General features: G+C 37.4%; 1 protein-coding gene across 3 annotated transcripts; it reads left to right on the plus strand.

Moving 5' to 3' along the window:
• Positions 1-1,479: 1,479 nt before the first annotated feature.
• Positions 1,480-12,705, plus strand: LOC126588775 (uncharacterized). Of its 3 annotated transcripts, XM_050253878.1 has the most exons (27): positions 1,481-1,864; positions 2,030-2,258; positions 2,413-2,522; positions 5,341-5,457; positions 5,582-5,728; positions 5,865-6,538; positions 6,690-6,811; positions 6,960-7,051; positions 7,228-7,453; positions 7,573-7,642; positions 8,219-8,367; positions 8,464-8,537; positions 8,632-8,805; positions 8,890-8,961; positions 9,398-9,508; positions 9,590-9,679; positions 9,939-10,014; positions 10,119-10,215; positions 10,299-10,368; positions 10,501-10,680; positions 10,752-10,874; positions 10,967-11,050; positions 11,344-11,528; positions 11,627-11,765; positions 11,896-11,955; positions 12,066-12,170; positions 12,289-12,705. In XM_050253878.1, exons 1-27 carry the CDS (start codon positions 1,787-1,789, stop codon positions 12,400-12,402), a joined length of 3,768 nt encoding a protein of 1,255 aa, XP_050109835.1. In that variant the 5' UTR covers positions 1,481-1,786; the 3' UTR covers positions 12,403-12,705. The 3 variants fall into 3 exon arrangements, with proteins under 3 accessions (XP_050109836.1, XP_050109835.1, XP_050109837.1); XM_050253879.1 differs by lacking the exon at positions 5,341-5,457 and having other exon boundaries at positions 1,480-1,864; XM_050253880.1 differs by lacking the exon at positions 1,481-1,864 and having other exon boundaries at positions 2,128-2,258; positions 2,370-2,522.
• Positions 12,706-18,792: the final 6,087 nt, after the last annotated feature.

Consider the following 18,792-nt stretch of genomic DNA (forward strand, 5'->3'; position numbering starts at 1 on the left):
TGCGTGATTCCTTGCCCACTTTCTAATGTCCTTGTGGTTGGTCTTTTTCAAACATTCCCCTAAGAAGTATTACCAACCACATATTCAATTAACCTAATCCTTTCCCTAATCCACAACGTTTTCAATTATTGGGGAGTCAAAGGATCGACGACTCGCTGAGAGACTTTTAGTGTGTCCAGAATACAGAGCGGAACACCACATGTCATTATATAATAAAGGAACACTTGAATTGTATAATAACATGTATTATTTCACCCCGTGTTCTAGACACACTGAAAAACCTCTCATACTCATAAATATATATAATTCACAGAATAATAACTATATCAACTGTGGATTGCTATTTAAAATGTGCTACAACATGGAAACGGGAATCAACAAATATTGGGCGACTGCTATGCTCTTCCATAATCCCGCCAACATCTTGAATAATACGCATGGAACGCTGCTCGGCTCTTTACAGATGATGAGTCCTCCATCATTCACCGTTAAGTTTCAATTCGATAATCATGAACAAGTAGCCTAACATATGAGGAGACAATAACTTAGAAATGTACCAAATCCAACTTGCAAAGTGCACTAGTTGCATGCAGTTGGTACGAAAAGAAACCAAGTTGCTAAAAAGCCAAGTTGCATGCATCCTCATAGAACACCCTCGTCCCTCTCAAACCCACTAGCCAAACCAAATAAAACAAATACTAAAAAATTAAATGGGAAGGTTCTCCGAATCATGTACAAACTCTGTTGATCTGTGGAAAATTCATGAAGTTGGTCGATCATTTCAATCGGTTGGTGATTGGTTTGGCATATTGGATTGTACGTGGTGGAGCCAGTTGCATGCACATAACTGATCAATTTAGGGATTTTTTACGGTAGGAATTTTACTAAGATTTGGTACTGGTTTGATCTTGAGGTGCTTTTATAAAAAGTGGGTGTGAAAAAAAATTAAGCTAAAAAGGATATTTGGTAAACACTTAAAAACAACTTATTTTCACAGTTTTTGGGGAAAAAAAAGTTGAAAACGTGAAGTAGCAAAAATGAGCTTATTCTCACAGGACAGCAGAAACAGTTTTTTTTTTTTTTTTTTCAAAGCACAACAATATCAAACCAGCCATTGAGGTGTTGAACTGCATGCATGCGATCTTGTCGACCTAAACTGCAACTTGACAAGTACAAAACTAGTTCAATTTCGCATCAACAAAACGCAAAATTTTTCAGCGTGTTCGAAACATGAGTACATACATCATGTGTCATTATACAAGTAGAGAGAGATTCTCATGCAAATTGTTATGGAAATTTCATTAATACATAATCCTCAAATTTCAAATGCAAATCTCCAACTCCAAAAAGCCGATATATCTCTTGAATATTACTATGAAACGTTTCGAAATCCAGAGTCAGAAACTCTGTTAACTTCTCTCTCTTTCTCTCTCTCTCTCTAACTAGTTAAGTTAAGCTCTCTCTCTTTAGCTAGTTAAGTGTTAAGCTTTCCAAATACAAATAAAATTCCAAACAGTTTTCAACCAGAACCAAACACAAAAGGGCTCTTCCTACTTCCTCCACCGCTTCAGTATTGTCTCCCATTTGTCCTGCTTTCTCTCTCTACTCTCTCTGTAAAACCATATAAAACCAGGGAGAGAGAATTGGAAAATAAACAAATAGAAAAGCTCAATTTTTGTTTCTGATAACAATAATCTCCTTCAATCATTCTTCTTCTTCTCTCTACCTTGTTTGGATCAGAGACGAAGACCCAACTGAAGCTCTAACGAAAAGCGCCAACTTCACCATGGTTGAAACCAGGCGCAGCTCCTCTTCCAAACGCGCCTTGTCCGCCTCCCCTCCTCCCAACCCCAAGCGCTCAAAGGTTCGGTCTTTTCCAATTCAATTCGTTTTTGCAGAAATGGGTTTTCTGGGGGTATTTGAATTTTATGTTGCATGTGCGATTTTGGGTTGAAAGATTGATTTTTTTTTTTTGTTCTTTGGGGAATTTCCGAATTGCTTGATTGATCGGTTAATGTTGAAACCTTAGGCGTCTGATGCTTCATCGTCGAACAACGGAGTTAGGAGCGGGCCGCCAGCGGAGCCTTTGGGTCCGATTAAGGAATCTGGGTCTCAACCTCCGGAACTTGAGCTCCGATCCTCTGATCCGCCGACTATCGATTCGTTGAAGGCAATTAACGGCCCTGATGCTACCGCGCTGGAAAGATCCCCCGATGATGTTGCGGAAGGCGAGGCCTTGGTTTCACCGCAGCCTTTGGGTACAATCTTTGCTCTCTCCCTCTTTGCATGTCTTTTTATTTTTGTAATTGTATATGGGTTTTCATTGCATGGATACGTGGGTTTAGGGTTTGAATTTTTGTTTGTGGTAGGGTTTTGGTTTGATTTTGAATTTCGGTTGTTGGGGTTTCTTAGGGGAAACTGCAGTCCGTGCCGGTTTGAAGCGGGGTAAGAAGCTTCCGAAGAAGAAAGCAAAATTGAATTCGAAATCTGCTTGGGGAATGCTTATTTCGCAGTTCTCAAAGGTGTATTTTGTTGCTTATTTTTTCTCCTCAATGTCATTTGTTATCATTGTTTTCTTAGGAAAGATCCGAGAAACAAATGTTTGTTGGTTTTTTTAAATATACAAGCCGTAGAAGATATAAAATTTGATTATGTTTTGCCTGATGCTTTTTGTTTGGCTAAAAAAGATGGCTTTATCACATTCATATATCTAGGTAATGATAACAATCAATAAAGATATCTTATTTGGGGTATTCCTTTCAATTAGTTGGACATGTATGTTGATTCTTTACTAGTGTTAGGTTTTGTTAAATGCAGTACAACTTGATGCAGAGCAGTTGGGTGAGTGGGCAAATTTTTCTCAAGAGTGATGAAATGATGGATTAAATTATCCTAGGAGAGGGCCAAAACAGTGGTTAGAGTGGCTTGTAATTGATGACGACCAAGAATTTGTAATTCTTTGAGTACTATGCCTCTGTCAACACATACAAGCAGTCATGTTGTGTACATCAGTCTTCACAACAGAAATCCGGTTGTGGTATCAGCTGTTAGGGTAGATATGGATGGTTCAAGATTTCTCTCTTATTCTTCCTTACATCATATTTGAGCTTAGATATTTCTCTTTTATACTTTTGTACACGAAGACGAAGGCAGTTTAGTATTCCTACGTCCAATATGAAGTAGGAAAGAATATGAAGTACCAGTCTCCTTTCTTCAATATCGTACGTCGCCTTTTCATGCCTTCAAGGTGGACCATAGTACTCTGTAGTGGTTATTTATTAGGTAATTGTCTACTTGTGAGGATTTATAGTGGCTTGTAATTGTATGACGACGTAGAATTTGTAATTCTTTGAGTACTATGTCTCCGTCAACACATACAAGCAGTTATATTGCGTCCATCAGTCTTCACAGCAGAAATCTGGTTGTCATATCAGCTGTTAAGGTAGATATGGATGGTTCAAGATATCCCTCTAATTCTTCCCTACTTCATATTGAGCTTAGATATCTCTTTTGTATACTTCTGTACATGAAGGCAGTTTAGTATACATACGTTCAATATGAAGTAGGAAAAAAATATGAAGTACCAGTCTCCCTTCTTCAATATCATACATCACCTTTTCATGCCTCGCAAGGTGGACCATAGTACTCTTCAGTGGTTCCTTGGTAATTGTCTACTTGTGAGGATTTAGAGTGGCTTGTAATTGTATGACGACCAAGAATTTGTAATTCTTTGAGTGCTATCCATGCCTTCGTCAACACATACAAGCAGTCATATTGCGTCCATCAGTCTTCACAAAGTAATCCGGTTGTCATATTAGCTGTTAGGGTAGATATGGATGGTTCAAGATTTCTCTATTACTCTTCCCTAGTACATATTTGAGCTTAGATACTCTCTTGTATACTTTTGTACACAAAGACGAAGGCAGTTTGGTATTCCTACGTTTAATATGAAGTAGGAAAGAATATGAAGAACCAGTCCCCCTTTTTCAATATCATACATCACCTTTTCATGCCTTCAAGGTGGACCAGAGTACTCTTCAGTGGTTCCTTATAGGTAATTGTCTACTCGTGAGGATTTAGAGTGGCTTGTAATTGTTTGACGACCAAGAATTTGTAATTCTTTGAGTACTTTGCCTCTGTCAACACATACATGCAGTCATATTGCGTCCATCAGTCTTTACAATAGAAATCTGGTTGTCATATCAGCTGTTAGGGTGGATATGAATGGTTCACGATCTCTCTCGTATTCTTCCCCACTTCATATTTGAGCTTAGATATATCTCTTGTATACTTTTGTACATGAAGGCAGTTTAGTATACCTACGTTCAAATTGAAGTGGGCAAGAATATGAAGTACCAGTCTCCCTCTTCAATATCGGACATTGCCTTTTCATGCCTTCAAGGTGGACCATAGTACTCTTCAGTGGTTACTTATAGGTAATTGTCTACTTGTGAGGATTTAGAGTGGCTTGTAATTGTCTGACAACCAAGAATTTGTAATTCTTTGAGTACTATGCTTTCGTCAACACATACTAGCAGTCATATTGCGTCCATCAGTCTTCACAATAGAAATTCAGTTGTCATTTCAGCTGTTAGGGTAGATATGGATGGTTCAAGATATCTCTCTTATTCTTCCCTACTTCATATTTGTGCTTAGATATTTCTCTTTTGTACTTTTGTACACGAAGACGAAGGCAGTTTAGTATTTCTATGTTCCATATGAAGTAGGAACTAGGAAAGAATATAAAGTACCAGTGTCCCTTCTTCAATATCATACATCACCTTTTCATGCCTTTAAGGTGGACCATAGCACTGTTCAGTGGTTCCTCATAGGTAATTGTCTAGTTGTGAGGATCTCAATAGCATTGTTGTTGGAGTGAATTCAATACAAATAGCTAATGATTATATTGGAATATTGAGGGAATGTCTGATGATACCTTTTTACTTTGTTACCAGTAGAGGAACAATGCATGGGAGGAAAGAGGGAGAAGGGTGAATGGGGATGGTGTGAGGGAGAAGGAAAAATGAAAGAGAATGCACCATTCAATATACATGTCCTCCACCTCCTTTCTACCATCCTTAGTCATCCCTCATTGCTCCCATATCTTTCATCTCTATATCTATACCTTTTTACTTTTAGAAAAACATCATATATAATAGCTTGGTGCCAAAAAAGCGTTCTTTTGTGTTTTCGGTGGCTCATTGTGTGCTTTGAATGTTATCATGTAACAAGTTGCTGATATCTTTCTTTTGTTTATAGTGAGGAATGATTCTTGCTCGGTCAAGATGTCCTTTTATAATTTTGATCTAATTATATGTTTGTTTCTAATGCCTTTTCCAGAATCCGCACCAGTTCATTTGTGAGACTGTTTTCACTGTCGGTCAAAGTCATGAGTGCCATTTATGTCTTAAAGACCCATCCATTAGTACCACTTTGTGTAAACTGAAACATGTTAAGGTATTGTCATTAATATAGCTTCTACATAAATCTTGACTGGTTATATTTTTTGAACCCCAGGTTTGTGAAAAAAAACTGCTCTTGACTGATATTATTTCTTTTCAAATAATTTGTTTTTGAATAGCGTGACGGTTCGTCCGCTGCAGAACTAGAGATTATATGTGGTAAAGGTGATGTTCAGGTGAATGAGAAGACTTATCAAAAGGACACGAAGGTGATTCTTAATGGAGGCGATGAGGTTGTATTCGGCTTGTCTGGAAAACATGCATATGTATCCTTTTCGCTGCAGTACCATCTAAAGTATAGTAAATATGACATGTAATGTTGTCTTTTAGGGTTCCACCCTTCCCTTAACCTAATGCAGTGTCTTGTTGTACTGTTCAATTGATTCCTTAGCCTTGAATCAGATTTTCCAGCAGCTGACCAATGACCATGGTATAGCTACTCAGGGCATACCTTCAATTAGCATTTTAGAAACCCAGAATGCTCCAGTTAATGGGATGCATATGGAGGCAAGATCAGGGGACCCCTCTGCTGTTGATGGGGCTTCAATATTAGCGACGATGTCAAATGTGCCAAATGACTTGTCGCTACTTTCAGAACCTGCTAAAGCTGGCGACGATCTGCAACAAGATGCAGAGATGCCTTCTCTTCCTTCTGCCTGTCGAGATACAGATGATCATACTCCAGACATTGAGATGAAGGAGAGTACTAATATTAATGATCAAGTTTCGGGTGATAAAAATATTGTTCAGTACCCTGACACTGCGAATGAAAACCCCAATCTTGATAGTGTTGAATTGGATATTGATACTGAAACCCAGAAGGCCTCTGGGGCAACTTATCAACTAAGACCACTCTTCCGAATGTTTACCGGTTCTTCTAGTGCCAATTTTGACTTAAGTGACAGCATTGCTAAGATACTTGACGAGCAAAGGGAAATAAGAGAACTTCTTCACAATTTTGATCCTCCAATGTTGATATCAACTAGGCGACAAGCATTTAAAGAAAAACTGCAACAAGGAATTCTACGTCCTGATGATATTGATGTCTCATTCGAAGGTTTTCCATATTACCTAAGGTGCATCAATTTGCCTTTTTTTTTTATTATTGTGGATTAGATCATCATATGATACTGAACTAGCTTCCCTTATTGTGATTTGTCCATATGTAGTTGGACTCTTATTGGTAAATTCTGCGCTCAGACCTTTCCTCATTTTGCATTTTTACAGTGAAACAACAAAGAAGGTTTTGATTGCATCCACCCACCCGAATTTGAGGTGTAGCAATTTTGGAAAATATTTTTCATCACTACCTACCGGGAGCCCGCGCATATTATTATCTGGTCCAGCAGGTACTTCTGCCATTTTAATTTTGTGGTTTATGATGCTTGTAATTCTGTGGTTGATGATGCTTGTAAATTCTGAAATTCTGAAATTTTATATTTTCTTTTTCTTTCCTTGTTAATTCATTAAGTTTTTATTTTAATAATTCTTTTGTAGGTTCTGAGATATATCAGGAAACCTTGGCAAAGGCACTCGCGAAACATTTTGGTGCTAGATTACTAATTGTAGATTCTCTTCTCCTGCCTGGTGTATGTTCTTTCATGTCCCTTTTTTAACTGGAATCTTCTTTGCTTACAAGCATATCTTCTCCTTCTGTTGTTGTTGATCTACTTTTTTCTAGCAGTTTTCTTCGTCATTTCAGGAATTCAAGTTTAGAATTGTGGATTTTTCTTTTAAATATTTCTTGAAATATACTTCTTAATAGGTTGAGGCACCACCGCCCAAGGATTCTGATTCTGTTAAAGAAGTACCAAGGCTTGAAAGAGTTTCCACATTTACGAAACGAGCAGCTCATGCTGCTGGATTCAAGCACAAGAAACCGACCTCTAGTGTTGAGGCTGAAATTACTGGCGGATCCACTGTGAGTTCTCAGGCACTGCCAAAGCAGGAGACTTCTACTGCATCATCCAGAGTCAATACTTTTAAACAAGGCATGATATTGTTTCTTAGAATGTCGAACATACAGTGGATTTCTTATTGGTTTATTGATCTAGAATTGTAACTTAACACTATCTGTCTTTGAGGTGCTAACCCTTATCCATCTATGCAGGTGACAGGGTCAAATTTGTGGGTGCCATATCTTCTGGTACTCAACCGCTGCAGAGTTGTCCTCTTCTAAGGTATTCGATTTGTATGATGGTATAAAATGTACATTTCTGAGTAAATTTGATATTCATAAGTGGCATTTGTATATGCCAGAATCTGAATTAAGCAGACGGTTTGGTGCCTCAATGTTTGACATGGCATCTTAAGTTGATAGAAATGATGCTGGTGGACCAAACAGTTAAAAATATTCTTCCTTGGCAAGTAATTACGAGCTGCCAAAGGCACTGGATGTGTGATAAGTTGGTACATATGAAATTGAGTCAGCTCCCATGCCAGTTTGTGGCAAGTTTTTGTAGCAGTCCTTGTTCTAATAGTCCTTTAACAGTTGGTTTACTTGTATTTATAAAAGTGTGTCTTCCACAAAACTCCTTGCACTTCAGAATTTAAATTTGTTGGATGAACGGTTTCTTTCTTTTATTTGGAAATTTTTACAAATTCCTTTAATATGATTGCCACTATATAAACTTTTTATGTGAGTTTGAAAAGGAAGAGGAAAAAATTGTGCATGGGAAAACAACAGTTACCATAATCATGCTATATGAATCTCATGGACCATTGATCGAAAGTGATTTTGGTTCTAAATTTTGCAGGGGACCATCATATGGTTGTCGAGGCAAAGTAGTTCTTGCTTTTGAAGAAAATGGGGCCTCAAAAATTGGTGTTAGATTTGATAAATCAATACCAGATGGCAATGATCTTGGTGGTCTTTGTGAAGAAGATCATGGCTTCTTTTGTTCTGGTAATTTCTGATATCATGTTTTCTTCCCCATTAGTGCATGATTTTTCTCTATTTTACTTTTTGTATTCCTGTTAATAATTAATTTTTACTATGCAGCTAGTCATTTACTTCCCTTGGATGTTTCTGGAGGTGATGATATTGACAAGCTTGCAATCGGTGAACTTCTTGAGGTACTCATCTCCTTTACACTAACAAGAGCTCCCTTTACTGTACCAATATAGTTGCGATAAATTTGGTATTAATATCTGCACCAATGTTGTGCAGGTGGCAACCAATGCGAGTAAAAGTCTTCCTTTGATAGTGTTTTTGAAAGATATAGAAAAGGTTATGGCGGGTAACCCAGATGCATATAGTGTCTTGAAGAGTAAGCTTTCAAACTTGCCAGAGAATGTTGTTGTGATTGGCTCTCATACCCAGTTGGACAATCGCAAGGAGAAGGTAAGAGGCTGAGGATTTTCATTTGGCTGATTTTGAACTCACCGTTGTAGTTTGACACTAACACACTATTTTTATGTTTTGCAGTCCCATCCTGGTAGCCTTTTGTTTACAAAGTTCGGCTTAAACCAAACAGCTTTGCTTGATCTTGCTTTTCCGGTATGTGAATTTCCATTATCTTTTCCATTTTATTTTTCTTGGTGGCATGTAATGCTAATACAACTTTTAACCCCTCATATCAGCATCAGTAATCATGCTTATTCTGATTTAGATTTGTAGACCTTGACAACTGTGCAAAGTGCTTTACTTTCTTTGCCATAGATGAGTGAGAGCATGTCTTGAGTTTTTTCTCTCAAACTAAATTCTTATCTGATTAATTTAATTTTTAATTCACTTTCTGTTTGATTTACATTCAACTCTCTCTCTTTCTCTTGCAAATGTACACAAATTCCTCAAGGTCAATTGAAACAGTCTGATGAGGGGGTCTTTGTTCACATTGAAATATAAAATTCAACAATACTTTACCCTCTTTTTCGTAGACGATGATACTTTTATTCTGAAAAACCAAGATGACACATTTATTATTGGTATTCAGGATAACCTTGGTGGTAGACTGCATGAGAGGAGCAAAGAAACTCCTAAAACTATGAAGCAAGTTCAACTCTCTCGGATTTTCCCCAACAAAGTGACCATACAGCTGCCCCAGGTAGTGAGCCTTTTTCTTACATGGTCATTGTGCTACTTGTTATTGCTTGCATGAGGTAATATTTGTTGGCTATCCTGGCAGGATGAGGCTTTACTTTCGGACTGGAAGCAGCAGTTGGAACGTGATGTTGAAACTTTGAAATCGCAGTCTAATATTGTTACCATTCGCTCAGTAAGTACATGTGATCACATCTTCTTTTTGTTCCTATTGTTCTTTCCCTTAAATACGTCTCTCATGTATACTGTTCTTACACCTTCTTGCGCACTTATTGAAACACAAGGATGTGAAGATTGTGCACATGTGCTTGCTAATGCTAACCGGGATTCATGTCTCTGTTGACATATTTTAGTTAGCAGTTTAGTGGCTAATGTAGTGTGTTTAGTGCTTTCGATGCTATTCCTGTATATTTTCATAAGGCTGATGCTTTCAGGTTCTTAACCGAGTTTCTGTGGATTGCCCTGACCTTGAAAGTCTTTGCATTAAAGATATAGCGCTTACAACTGAAAGTGCGTTTTCTTGGACTCAAATTTTGTAGTGCAGAACATTTTGCAGGGAATATTGACTTTAATATTCACTTACGCGATTCATTGTATAATCTTTTCTTCAACAGGTGTTGACAAAGTAGTAGGCTGGGCTGTTAGTCACCATCTTATGCATTGTTCAGACGCTTTAGTTAAAGATGACAAACTTGTTATTTCTACTGAAAGGTTGTACAATTTCTTAGGACAGTGTAGTTTAAATATACCATCTATTCTGTTTTCTTATCATAGTTTATGGTTCTATGCTACAGTCTTAAGGATGGACTAAACATTCTACAAGGCATTCAAAACGAAAACAAGAGCATAAAGAAATCACTTAAGGTAAGTTGATATTGTGGGGAAGTACCACAAATGCCTTGCTTCCGGCTCTCTGAAGATGAAATGTAAATTAGATTTTCCATAATCAGGAAAGTAAGTGTATATTGTATTGGATTTAACTCCATGATATTTCAGGATGTGGTTACTGGAAATGAATTTGAGAAAAAACTTCTTGCTGATGTTATTCCACCGAGCGATATTGGGGTTACTTTTGATGACATCGGGGCCTTGGAAAATGTGAAGGACACCCTAAAGGAGTTGGTGATGCTTCCTCTTCAGAGGCCTGAATTATTTAGCAAGGGACAGTTGACTAAGGTAGAAACATGGCACTCTTTTCATTTGTCCGCTTTGGAATTCTTATCTGATTATCGTCACTTATTCTACAGCCTTGTAAAGGAATCTTGCTCTTTGGTCCTCCGGGCACTGGAAAGACCATGCTTGCGAAGGCTGTTGCAACGGAAGCTGGTGCAAACTTTATTAACATATCAATGTCAAGTATTACTTCAAAGGTATTTTTGCATTTTATCGTGGTTGTTGGAACTTGGATAAACATTTTGTGACAACTATTGAATCCATATGACCCCTTTAACTTTTGTTGCAGTGGTTTGGGGAAGGAGAGAAGTACGTTAAAGCGGTGTTCTCCTTAGCTAGTAAAATTGCCCCTAGTGTTGTTTTTGTTGATGAGGTTGGTTCATTACATACTATATATTTGCGCTGTCCAGGGAACCTTTTTCTTTAGTTTTCTCGTTTGGAAAATGTGAGTTATACAAAGAGTTTTCTGGAACTGCTTTATAAGCTGACATGGTGGGCTAGTTTGCCTCGGTTATTAAACTACAGCAGTGTAGGCCACTAGTGGATGGCACGGCCATGCAAGATACAATGTCAGTTTATGAGTGTTTATAGAATCCTTTTGTTCGTCTTGTTTCACTCAATTTTATTCCCGTCCAATTTGATTTTTTTCTTTGGCTACCATCATAGGTTGACAGCATGTTAGGCAGACGTGAAAATCCTGGGGAACATGAGGCTATGCGTAAAATGAAAAATGAGTTCATGGTTAACTGGGATGGTCTGCGTACAAAGGATAAAGAACGTGTATTGGTACTTGCTGCTACTAATAGGCCTTTTGACCTTGATGAGGCTGTTATTAGGAGGCTTCCGAGGAGGTAAAATTGCATGTTTGCCTGTTGTGGTGCTACTGCATCTGTTATATGTCAACGCAAGTATATTGACTTCCTGCGTACAAAATTGATTCCATGTGCAGATTGATGGTGAACTTGCCAGATGGCCAGAACAGAGAAAAAATACTGAGAGTTGTATTGGCCAAAGAAGATTTGGAAACTGACGTTGATTTGGAGGCAGTTGCAAATATGACAGATGGGTATTCCGGAAGTGACTTAAAGGTTGCCTACTAATTTTTACGAAACCCATCTAAGCTTTTTACATACGTAGTTTTATTTTTGTCGGTTATATTCTATGTAGTTCTATTTTCTCTTATGTAATGGATTGTCCCAATTTTTGTTGTGGTTGCAGAATCTGTGTGTTGCTGCAGCTCACCTCCCCATTAGGGAAATTTTGGAGAAGGAGAAAAAGGTTGGTTTTCTGTACAGTGTAACAAAAATACAAAGCCCTTGTTGATTTTTTAACTTGAAGTGGTGTGGTTGGTTACTGCAACTAAGTAGTTCTTTCTTCACGTATCGCAGGAGAGAAGTTTAGCTTTGGCGGAGAACAGACCTGTACCGGAGTTGTACTGCAGCACCGACATTCGTCCTTTGAAGATGGAGGACTTCAAACATGCGCATGACCAGGTACGTTGTGACCTAATAATACAATACGGGGTTTTGGCTTCTTGTAGTATTCTACGGTGGTCGGAAGTGTTCAGTTGTGTTCCGGATCATTGGCTGTCTAAGATTGAATTCACTGCAGGTGTGTGCAAGTGTGTCATCGGAGTCGACAAATATGAGTGAGCTTCTCCAATGGAATGACCTATACGGCGAAGGCGGATCAAGAAAGAAGACCTCTCTCAGCTATTTTATGTAGAATAGGTATTTTTTTCGGTGTATAGAAGTTGGTTTTGTTTATTCTTCTTCATCGAGCTTATAAGGCGTGGGAAGATATCCATGGAAATCCCGTCCAAGGTCACGCCCCCATTTGTACGATATATATAGGGTATTTTTTTTCTCCTTTTTCGCCTTTTATTCGATTTATATTTAACACCTCTGTTAGCAATGTCGTTCCCAGTTCATATGGCAGTTATCTAACTTAGCCTTTTCTCTTTGTTATGGGTCCTTTTTAGCCTGTAAATGCTAATCGATAAATGAAAGACGTTTTACAATTTTCTAATGTTTGCTTATTTGAGTCGATCGGTGTATGAAAGTGTGATATTTTGGAGTGTTTGTAAAGGTATGATAGAAAGGATGCAAAGTCGTGTTACATTAGAAGTATGCCTGACAATTTCTAGGCTTGTTAACCCGACACCAAACGACACAATAATAACAAGTTTTGAGTTGATCTGTTAACAAGTCGCATTGTTGTGGATCATTCGTTAAGAACCCGATATCATTTTTTTAAATAAACTAATGAATTTAGAAAATTTTCAACCAGTTTATCAACCATCTCAGCAAACATCATGACTATAAGGCACATTAGATGAATGAGTACATTTTAAAGATACAAGTAAAACAATAGTATGAAAAACTATGAGGCATGATTTGCACCAATTTACCATTGAAGGCCAATTTATCGACATGCTCTGAAAACGTTGTAGACTGATGTAGAGCTTTGTGTCCATAGTCTGTAGGTTATCTATAGAGTAGAAATTCTTCTATACATATTGGCATGGGCAAAGCTTCATAGGAGCGAGGAGGGGCGGACACTCCTCCCCTCGTCGGAAATCAAGGCCAGGAGCGATGGTTCCGCCCCTCTGGTCCTGTTGGAAATAATGGAGTCCCGGCTGCTTCTCTGGATTCTTTGCTGCTGCACGCAGCAGCAGCTTAGAGTTGTAAGTTTTTTTTTCTTCTGAAAAGTCTTAAGACGGAACAATGCCGTTTCGGTCGATTGAGTTAAAAATAAAAAGAAATGATTGTAGTGGGGACCATTAGTCCTCCCGTTTCCTCTTCACAATCACACCCCGTCCTTTTTAAGAGAACAACAAAGTATGCCCCAAAAAACTCACAATTCACAAATATACCCTCTAGTTCTGACTTGTTAAATTATATATTGGCAATGTATTTAATTTTGTATATATGAATATAAATTTTAGTCCACAATCACCTAATGTAGATTAATAGTTAGCACATAATTCAGTCTCTTACTTATATGTTAGCATTAGATAATTGGTAGTGATCATTTTGATCGTTTTTGAAGTAGTGTTCATTTTGATATTTTCAAATGAGTAAAAAAATGAAGGACGTATAGGTTTGGAGTTTACCTTAAAAATATAGGTCAACTATAATTTACACTCTTCACGTTTGAAATGATTTTTAAAATGGACCACGAAGTTTTAAAATTCTCATAATACATCTCATAATACATCATAAGATATATTATAAGTGTATTAATTTTTATCTTCGGCCTAATTGTACTATTTATTAAATTGATGACATTGTGAGCTTGATACCCTTATATGAGCTCACTTGTAAACTATATTTGCACCGGATTGACTAAAAAAAAATTGATTTTGACGAAGATTTAACTGAAACCGAAGGATGATGGGCGTTGAAAATGTGTTTTTTTGGATGACTAGTCAGAAGAAAAAAACAAAGCATTTCGAATGGAAGAATTTGCAATGACCAACGACAAACTTTTTTCCTCAAAAAGTTTTTCCGACGGCTTAATACCTTTTCCTACAACATTTTACCCTTGCTAATAACATTTCATTATGCAATGAATGAGCACATTATGGAATGTTTTCATGACACGAAACCTCGCTGGCAATAATTTTTACCCATTCAAATTTTGCCCCCCTTGTCAATACTTCCTAGCTTCACCACTATATTGGTATGGGTGGTTTGGGTCGGATAATCACAAATTCATTCAATGTAACAATCCCTAACGTCCCAAATAGTTGAGTGATATCTCTTTAAATATTTGCCATTGATGGGGTGTTTTTGGAGATTCCCTTCTAGGTCTGTTAAATGATATACATGTGATCTTTTCTAGCTTCCATGTCATCGTAATGATGGGAGTTGAAGCTTTTTCATCTGTCTTGAATCTTCTATCCGATAGATGATCTTCAAATTAAGATTAAACTCAAAAAGAAGGATAATTATTTTAACAATATTTGACCAAACTTAAAAAGAGATGTGTTGGACTCTTCGAAATAGACTTCTCCAATCAGCTTGACGACAAATTGAACCTTGTGAGAGTTGATGATCTTGAAAAGTGAGGTCAAAGTACATATCTTGTTCACTTTCTCTGGCTCAGCCTTGGTTTGAATCAAGGTATTAAATATCGATGATATCGGAAATATCGGTAGTCCAAAAACACGGAAATTTTGATGGAAATATCGGAATATTATCGATATTGATAAAAATTGAATAAAAACCACGGAAATTGTAAGAAAAACTTAGCAATTTTTATTGAAACTTTGCAGAATGTTTATTTAGTCAATTATCTATTAGTTTATCACAAAAAATTGGAAGGAAATGCATTGCATGATGGATTTAACTTATTTAAGTTGATTATATAGCGAGCTGGCAAACATTGTGAGTGTAGAAAATATGTAGTAATTAATGAAAGAAGTTTAAACACACCATAATCATTTATATATAATGAATTAGTACAATATTTTACACTTTATAAATTGCATGGTAAGATACATGAGTGACTTAGTATCACATAGAGTTCCTATGAGGTTCAAAATTTTGACTATCTTCATCATCTCTATGTGTAGAGTGTGTGTATTGTGAAGAGTAGTCATCAAATGATAAATCCCCAAAATAGTTTTGCATGTAATTGTTAACATGCCACCCATATGGATCCGAGATTGGTTGACGTTGTCCATAAGCAAAATCATTTGAAGATTGAGTCTCAGATTCTTTCCATGAGTCGCTCGATTCCATCCTAACAGGAATGAGATATGAAGGGTAGGGAAATGGTTGGTTATGAGTATAACCATAGTTACTACTTCCCACTCCAACAGAGTTCGAAGTTATAGATAACGAGTCATCTTCTTGACTTGACAAAGTCCCCTTGCTTCTTTCTCTACGAGTATAGTCCTTCCCTATGGCACCAATTTTTGGTCCTGCCCACCTACTGTCATGGTCCTTATCCTGTGTTGCATGCGTGAAGTTTGCCTCACTAGTGAATGGGCTAATAAATCCGGGAGGTGGTCCAACATAGTTTCCATATCCACCACTACCTCCAGCTCCACTATATCCTTCAACATTCCCACCTCCGGTGGTAGGTGAGTCTCCTGATCTTGTACTAGAGCTATCATTAGTATCAGCAGGATCTTGTGGTTGTGTAGGATTGGAAGAAGGTGGAATTCCAGTGTTTCTTGGTCTTGGGCGCAATAGTTCTTCCAAAGAGTCAGCGCTTGTAGATCCCACCTCCTCCTCTAATACTCTTTCTACATTTATCCCTTCATTATGTGCTTCTTCAGCAACTCTTAGAGCTGGGTTGCCTTTATCATCATCTAAATGAAGATGTCTAATCCATTGATAAAGTTGGTTACCCTATGCATCATCATCTTCAGCAACAATATTAAACACATCTAGTGGGTCACCACGGTCGACATGATCTATTTCTGCTTCCTTATCTCGAATTTGAAGCTTCATGTTGTAGTAGCAATAAACTATTTTTTCCAACCTACTATGAGCTAACCTATATACCTTAATTAGAAATGGCCAAAAAAAAAAAAAAAAATTAAAACAGGACCAAAAAAAAAAAAAAAAAAACTGTTGGAAAAAGATTTAAGAACAAAAACATAAATTATATACCTCACCTAGAAAGGGCTTGCAAACTGGAAAACAACCAAAACAATCCAAAATGCCTTTTGAGATGATTGAATCGAAATCGAAACGAACAGACAGACGAAGAGATGGAGAGAGCAAATCAAAAGGAAAAGAGACGGAACAAAATGGAAGACATTTCCAGTAGCTTCAAAAAGCAGGGTGAATATATTGAAGACCAAACCTCACGATCACTTACACGTGGGTTGGATATTTTAAAAGCAGGTTTGGATTTTTTTTTTCTTCGCTCGGAAAACACACACATATTGACACATGGGCTGGATATTTTGAAAGCAGGTTCGGATTTTTTTTTCTTCTCTCGGATAACACACACACACACACACACACGCACACATGCACAGACCACTTCCTTCTCCCTCATTCCTCTCCTCATTCATCTCCGGTTCTCCCCCCATCTCTTCTCTTCAAGTCTTCTTCCCAGAGCAGACAGACACACACACACCCTACTTTCCCGTGTTTCCCCCTTCCCTAATCCCTCGAACCTTATCCCTCATTTATGTCCTTGTTTCTTCTCCCCCGGAGCATAGACCACCACACCCACACCCGCCGAGCACCACAATGGCGAACACTCCGACGAGCACCATCACCACCTGTGGAACGTTCCTCATCCCTTTCTCACCTCCCGACGACCACCATTAGGCAAGGGGATCCATCAAACGGTTTGATTCAAACTCGAGCAGGTTTTGGGATCCGGAGAAAATGGATTTTTCATTTACTACGACGGAGGCGCATATCTTGGGTCTGAGCCCGGATTGTAGTGAGAGATCTGGGCCGACGCAGCCTCGGCTGCCTTTTCGACGACAGAGCCACGACGATTGTTTCGATAATATCGAATATATCGCGATATTATTGATATTATCGATAATATCGCGATATTTTGACGACAATTAGGGGGATACGTGGGAAAATATCGGTCTTTCTGAAACGATAATATCGGCAATATTTTGCCGATATTATCGATATTTTAGTCATTGGTTTGAACTCCTCCCTTTTATCTCTGACCCAACAATATCTATTTAGGAGATCGAAAATTTGGTGCCAAGTTGTGTGATAATAATAAGATAAGAGTATTAGTAATAAATATCAAACTCGTCATTCATTTATAATATTTTAATAATTTAATATTGAATTTGTCGTTCATTTATAATATTTCACTTCCACATGAAGATAAAGTACTACTCGAAGCCCAATCCATTTTCTGTGAGCGGAGGCCACCTTGTTTTGTGTGCCATGGTCTGCCTCATTCTGCCTAAGCTTAGCCATCCTCGTTCTGCATGCGTCGAGACTGCTTAACACCCAACATTTTTTACAAAAATGCAAATTTTTTATTATTGGAAAATATTTTTCTTGAGTATTAAGTTAAACTTTTTAAGGAATTTGGAAGCAATTTTACGACTTATTGAACAAAAAATGTATATTTAGTAGAATATTTGAGCCGAGAACTAAAAAGATAAGCAAAAAACATAGTAGTGAGTCCCATAACATTGTCAAATGGGGTTTGACACTCAAGAATCTCAACGGAAAGCCTCATCTTAATTTTCAAAACTTCACAGTGAATCGAAGGTGAAAATAAATAGATTGAACGGTAATTTATGTACGAATTTGCAAAACTGACTGAAAACCGTGAGTGTTAACCCACATTTTTTTTGTAAAAAATGCAAATATTTTATTTTGTCCAAATATTTTCCGTGAGCATTAAGGCAATCTGTATAATGTATTTGGAAGTGGATTTACGATTTATTTAGCAACACGTGTATATTTAATAGAATATTTAAGCCGAAAAGTAAAAAAAATAAGTGAACAACATAGAGACGTTAAAATGTATATTTTATTATTATTATTATTTTTGTTATAAAATTAGAAATGTTAAAATCACTTGTAGGTGAGGCTTAAAATAAAAATAGCAAAATTTTGTTTTGTTAAATAGTCTTTCACCCTTTTTTGGTTAACAAAGAGGGTTCTATTAATATGTAGTTTAGATTTTGATGAAAGAAAAAATTAACAAAAAGAAAAATCTGGTTCAAATATCGTTAAATTTAGGTCTTAAATGGTTGATTACAAGTGTTCAAATACGAATTATAATAAATTTTGCATGGAAAAATATATTTTTAAGGGCATGAATATAATAGTTTGTTGTAGTGGTAAGAGAAATAAAAGAAAATTGTACAAAAATGATTGAAATTCTTGGGGGTGGCAGAAAGTCACGCCTGCTTTCTGGCACCCAAGGAATTTCAATGATGTTTGTTAATTTTTCTTTCAGTTCTCTTACCACTACGACAAACTATCACATTCATGTTCTTCAAAATATATTTTTCTGTGCATGGAGCCTGACTCATTTTTTGAGCGCCCAGGAGTTCGCCTCATTCTGCGTGCGTGGAGCCCACCTCGTCTTGTGTGCCTGGGTTCGCCTCATTCGGCATATGAGGTGTTCGCATCGTTTTGTGTGTCAGAAACC

The sequence above is a fragment of the Malus sylvestris genome, chromosome 11 (genome assembly GCF_916048215.2).
Source record: "Malus sylvestris chromosome 11, drMalSylv7.2, whole genome shotgun sequence".
In the NCBI taxonomy this organism is placed as follows: Eukaryota; Viridiplantae; Streptophyta; class Magnoliopsida; order Rosales; family Rosaceae; genus Malus; species Malus sylvestris.